The following is a 6,000-nucleotide window of genomic DNA, read 5'->3' as shown; positions in this document are numbered from 1 at the left end:
TATATGCATGCCTATGTAATTACTGTATATACAGTATATATACATGTCTATGTTTATACTATATACACATTTTTGTGCATATACAGTATATATGCTGTCTATACAGTAAATGTCTGTCGGTATTCATGTCTGTTTATGCTGTATATACATGTCTGTGTATATACTGTACGTGTCTGTTTATATAAAGGTGGGGGTCGGGGAAAAATGCTGTTTTGAATTAGCTTTTTAGCACATACTGGTATAGAGACAATTGGTTTATAAGAAGTTTATGCAAAATATTAAGAAATGTGTTAGCAGATACAGTACTTGATTCATAATATCACTTTATTAAAAAAAATGAATGCTACTCTGTATATAACATTTCGAATGGAAATCATCTTTTACTGAACACACCACTTTTGGAGTGTAATATATTGCCAAAATTCTGTGTGAGCATCCCATTCGTAAATTTTGTGTTTATTTTCTGATATTTACGTCTAAAAAGTTAGAATTATATTTATATCAATAATACATGCACTTATATTACTAGATATGTGTCAACTAAGAATTTTCACAAATTATTATTATTTTTTAAATGTTAAGCTGGAATGAGGTTAAATGACGTTTGTTGGGTGTATTACTCTTCCGAGCAGAAGTAATGACTTGGTAGTGCCTTCACACAGGGCCAGAATGAAGGGTCTATTAATCATAACTTCCAGCGGCTCTTCTTTGGTCTCTGGGACATCATTTTCTTCATGTGGATCTGTTCCACTTTCTTCAAGCTCAAAATCGATCGTATTAATAACCTATGAAGATAACACAGCATTGTAATTGACCATCAATACATTAAGGGTACAGACTTTACACCTGGTTTTGGCTTCCAGATCTGTATGCAGAAACAACCATGTGGCTGTACCTTAAAGAGGACCTGTTGCCTCTCTTGACATGTATGTTTTAGTATCTACAGTACTTGCATTCCCAGATAATTTTGGAGAACCCATTGTTATGATTGTATTTTGTGCCATTCCTCTATTATTCCTATTAGGGCTCATGCACGACCATATTTTTAGTCTGTGTCCAATCCACATTTTTTGCTGCAAAACAGTCGCCTGGAGGCCTTAGAAGTTTATAAATAAAGGTACAACCAGGTATTACTAGATAGGGAGTGGTGTCCCTGCACAATCTGACAATATCTAATCAGTGATGCCATTGTCAGACTGTGGAGGGACACCCCTCCCCAACTATGAACACCCAGTTGGCAATTCATTCATAAACTTCTAGCAGGAATAATAGAGGAATGACACAACATAGCATTATATGAAAAGATGCTCCAAAATTGTTATTTCATGGGCAATGGCAGTAGTTACTAAAACAGACATGTAGAGAAGAGGCAGGTCCTCATTAAGATGAATAGTGGTCTCTCTTGGTTCTCTTCCTATCTCTCTGGCCTCTCCTTTAGTGTATCATTTGCTGGCTCTTCTTCTTCTCCTCTTCCTCTTAAAGTCGGCTTTCCTCACGGCTCAGTACTAGGTCCTCTACTCTTCTCTCCTCTACCCTTCTCCATTGGACAGACTATCAGTAGATTTGGCTTTTGATACCATCTATATGCTGATGACACCCAACTATACACTTCATCCCTCTGACATCACCCCTGATTTACTCCAAAACACCAGAAATTGTCTGGCAGCTGTCTCTAACATCATATCCTATCTGGATCTAAAACTGAACCTCTCAAAAAACTGAACTTCTTGTCTTTCCCCCATCTACTAACTCACCTAAACTTGATATTTAAATTTCAGTCTGCAGCACTATTATAACTCCTGTGCAACATGCCCGCTGTCTTGGGGCCACATTTGACACTGATCTTTCCTTTGTTCCCCATATTCAATCACTTACACGCTTCTGTCGTGTGCACCTCAAGAATATCGCCAGAATCCGCCCTTTTCTTACAGTGGAAACGGCAAAAACTCTTGTTGCCTTGATTTATTCTCGTCTTGACTACTGCAACGCATTACTAATCGGTCTCCCTCTCACTAAAATCTCCCCCCTTCAGTCTGTCCTAAATGCTGCAGCCAGGCTCATCTATGCATCCAACCGCTACACTGATGCTACTAGTCTGTGCCAGTCACTTCACTGGTTGCCCATCCACCACAGAATACAGTTCAAACTTCTCACCCTCACCCACAAAGCTCTCCACAGTGCTGCACCTCCATATATCTCCTCCCTGATCTCCATCTACCACCCTACGTGTGCTCTCCATTCTGTTAGCGACCTAAGATTAATAACCTCCATAATTCGTACCTCTCACTCCCGTCTTCAAGACTTTTCTCGAGCTGCACATACTCTGGAATACTCTGCCCCGGAATACTAGGTGAATTCACAACTTCTCCACCTTCAAATGTGCCTTAAAAACACATCTTTTCAGGCAGGCTTATCAAGCTACCTAAAATTAATCTAAGGCAGATTGCAATTTTCAAAATAGGGCTTCGTGACTTTTAGGACTTAGGTTTTGTAAGTGTTGGAAAAGTGGGCATGGGGAGTTATGTTAGTTTCACTCCATATTAACCACTGCAACTTTTCTAAAAAGACCTCAAAAAGTCAATATCCGACTCCAATAGGAGGCACAGAGCTCATGTCAAAGCCGGCCAGGTGCCCTCTAGATCCCTTTATAGTCAATGGGCTCCTACAGTGAACAGCAGTACCCAGCTAGGTTGAATCCAGTGAACTTTGGAAGGCCGTTCCTCTGCTGGAACAGCCTTCCAGATAGCTTTACCGCAAATGTGAAACTAACACAGACTCAAACTAAACTGACTTCAAATATTACCCTCAATAAAAAACAATTTTACTGCAATAATGCAATTATACCGATGTTATTGAACATAGTAATGTAGGCAGAAAAAAAATATGCATCCATACTGTTTAGCCTTTTATTCTGAAACATTGATCCAGAGGAAGGCAAAAAAAATGAGGTAGAAAGCAATTTTCCTCATTTTAGGGGGGGGGGGGGGAAAGCTTTAATACAGGTCTGAAGCTAACCTATCATTTAAAGATACACCAAGCTTAACAAGCAACATTTTATAAATTTATTGAAAAGTTCACCAATGCAGACTCAGGCTAAAATTACTTCTAATATAACCCTCACAATAAATTACTCCATAGGGTTTTTATGCTCTTGATTGATTTCATAAATGTAATTTATTTTTTTTTGGGGGGAAGAGCAGAAAACTAACGAAAAAAGATACTTTTTGATACTTTGACCACTACAGTTCCTTAACACCTTAAGGACTTGGCCATTTTTTACTTCAAGGATCTGGCCATTTCTTGCAAATCTGACATGACACTTTATGAGGTAATAACTTTGCAACACTTTTACTAAGTCATTCTGAGACAGTTTTTTTCCTGACACATTGTACTTATAATAGTGGTACATTTGAGTCAATATGTTTTTATATTTATTTATAAAAAAAATTGCAAATTTACTAGGGGTGCACCGAAATGAAAATTCTGGTCCGAAACCGAAACCGAAAATTCAGGATGCCCTTGACCGAAAACCGAAACCGAAACTGCCTTTTTGCCCAAATACTTTTAAAATACTTTTTTTTTTAATGATATTTATGACAGTGCCATCCACAGACCTCCCACCCCATAACAGTGCCATCCACAGACCCCCCACCTCATAACAGTGCCATCCACAGACCCCCACCCTCCCCATAACAGTGCCATCCACAGACCCCCACCCACCCCATAACAGTGCCATCCACAGACCCCCACCCTCCCCATAACAGTGCCATCCACAGACCCCCACCCACCCCATAACAGTGCCATCCACAGACCCCCCACCCTATAACAGTGCCATCCACAGACCCCCCACCTCATAACAGTGCCATCCACAGACCCCCCCACCTCATAACAGTGCCATCCACAGACCCCCACCCACCCCATAACAGTGCCATCCACAGACCCCCCACCCCATAACAGTGCCATCCACAGACCCCCCCACCTCATAACAGTGCCATCCACAGACCCCCACCCACCCCATAACAGTGCCATCCACAGACCCCCACCCACCCCATAACAGTGCCATCCACAGACCCCCCCCCCATTGCCGCTCCAGTACAGACTAGTTATAAAATGTGTACAATTAATAAGGATAAACATATGTATTTGACATCTATATGTACTGGCCTGCAGTAAAACATAATCAATGGATATTTTCTGTCTGGTGAATGCCCAATTTTTGGGGCCTGTACTCCTGTGGATTAAAATAAAATTTCTCTAGGCTCCAGCAGGGCACATTTCTGAGAATTTCCCTTTAAAACGCATAAACTTGCGGTTCGCAAACATTCGATTGCGTTCGCGCATCGTCCCGGACGATGTTTGTCCATCATTATTAGCCACACATTCATTGGTGGCAGTGGTGCGGGGAGTGTCAGAGCCCGCTCATTTTATTGGGCTCTGCGGCAGCTGCGTCATGGGTGGTAGGGATTCCCTCCGTCCCTCCCTCCTTCACCACTGACTCTGGTCACTCTGATGTGCTCATCGGGCACGCATGCACCTGGCGTCTCTGCTCCTCTCTCGTCTGCAGCCCAGCAAACAATCTTCCAGTTGGGGACCTCTGCTTTAAGGTATTCATCTAGGGGTATAATGATAATTTTGAAGATATATTCTTTTAGTTGGAACATAAAATGCCTTTAAAATGAATTTTTTACTTTTTTTCTTTCTGGCACAAGGAACCGTCATCACAAGGAACCGTCACAACTGAGATGGGAAGAAGGTTCTTTTATTTTGTTTGGTGAATATAAAAATAAAAACAGGAAACAACATGTTTTGGGGATCAGCAGGTCCACTTCATCAGGTTAAGGTTGCATAGAGAACATTATGTAGATCACAGCTATATATGTATGTCTAAAAGGCACCAAAATTAAAGGGGTGTGTTGGTATAAAATCTGTAAATACCCCAATTCAGTGATTATAATAAAAAATAAGTATTACATCATGATACAATATATAAATTAATGGATGGACCATCTTGAATATAAAATAATCCTAAAAAGAATAGTTTATGGCGACTTTCTTATTGTGTAGGATCCGAAGAATGAGGATCACGTCAGTGCGATCACGTTCCTCAGATCCGATGCTACATTCTACTGCTGGAAGGTTCCCATGGAGATGGGAACGCTTACCAGTAAGATCGCGTAGCAGTAGCTTGGCTGCTCAGCGCTGATGCTACATTCTACACACGGAAGGTTCTTATGGTGAGCACTTCCAGTAGCAGAAAGAGGCATCAGCCCTGTAGAGGGAACATGCAAATTAAATGTTGGAAGAAAGAGACTACAGGACCATGTTTGAGAACAGAAATGGAACTGGGTTGTCGCATATTAAATAATATTCATATTGCGCTATGATAATGTACAGAGTTTTAAATGAGGATGTAGGATTATTACCCCATATAGAATAGTTTCATATCCATAGGTTGATACAATAAAAAGTGATAAATCTATTAATGCAAAAATACATAACAGATTATTTATGAATATTGTAATGGATCTCCTGGCACCCTGACTGGGTACCTCCGTTGATGGATGCTCCTAGTGCTTCCCAGAGGGCTCAAAGCACTCCACTTGACACCGTAAGCACTGCCGACTCCACAAACCCCTGCATCTTGGTTGGGATACCCACCTTGGACCTACGACAAGGCTTCCAGGTTCCAGTGGGTGAACCTCTCTTCCTTCAGAGAACGATGCAGGAACAAGCTCTTAAAAGAGCTCAAGGATTATAGCCAGGGGAGTATACAGTGTATAGTATTCCCCCGTGTAGATGCAGCCTTTTCCCCCACACACATGAGACAAGGCTCTATGTTGAGGGTAAAACAAGAACTCATTAATGGGTCTACATGTCATCCTTTTATGCAGGTCTTCCAGAAAGGGACACTTTGCTGGAGACCTTGTATAAGACTGAGACAGTTTTTATATTAGACAATCACATGCATTTACAGTATGGAAACACTCCCAGCAATTGTAC

General features: G+C 41.1%; 1 protein-coding gene across 2 annotated transcripts in view; it reads right to left on the bottom strand.

Moving 5' to 3' along the window:
- Positions 1-306: 306 nt before the first annotated feature.
- AGT (angiotensinogen) overlaps positions 307-6,000 on the bottom strand; it is a 68,972-nt gene continuing 63,278 nt past the window's right edge. For both annotated transcript variants that reach the window (XM_044292279.1, XM_044292280.1), the window contains exon 5: positions 307-785. In XM_044292279.1, coding sequence (XP_044148214.1) covers positions 594-785 — 192 coding nt within the window. In that variant the 3' untranslated portion in view covers positions 307-593. The remainder of the gene's footprint in view (positions 786-6,000) is intronic.

The sequence above is a fragment of the Bufo gargarizans genome, chromosome 4 (genome assembly GCF_014858855.1).
Source record: "Bufo gargarizans isolate SCDJY-AF-19 chromosome 4, ASM1485885v1, whole genome shotgun sequence".
Lineage (NCBI taxonomy): Eukaryota > Metazoa > Chordata > Amphibia > Anura > Bufonidae > Bufo > Bufo gargarizans.
Note: the sequence above shows the minus strand (reverse complement) of the source record. Positions and strands in the feature narration are given on the sequence as shown.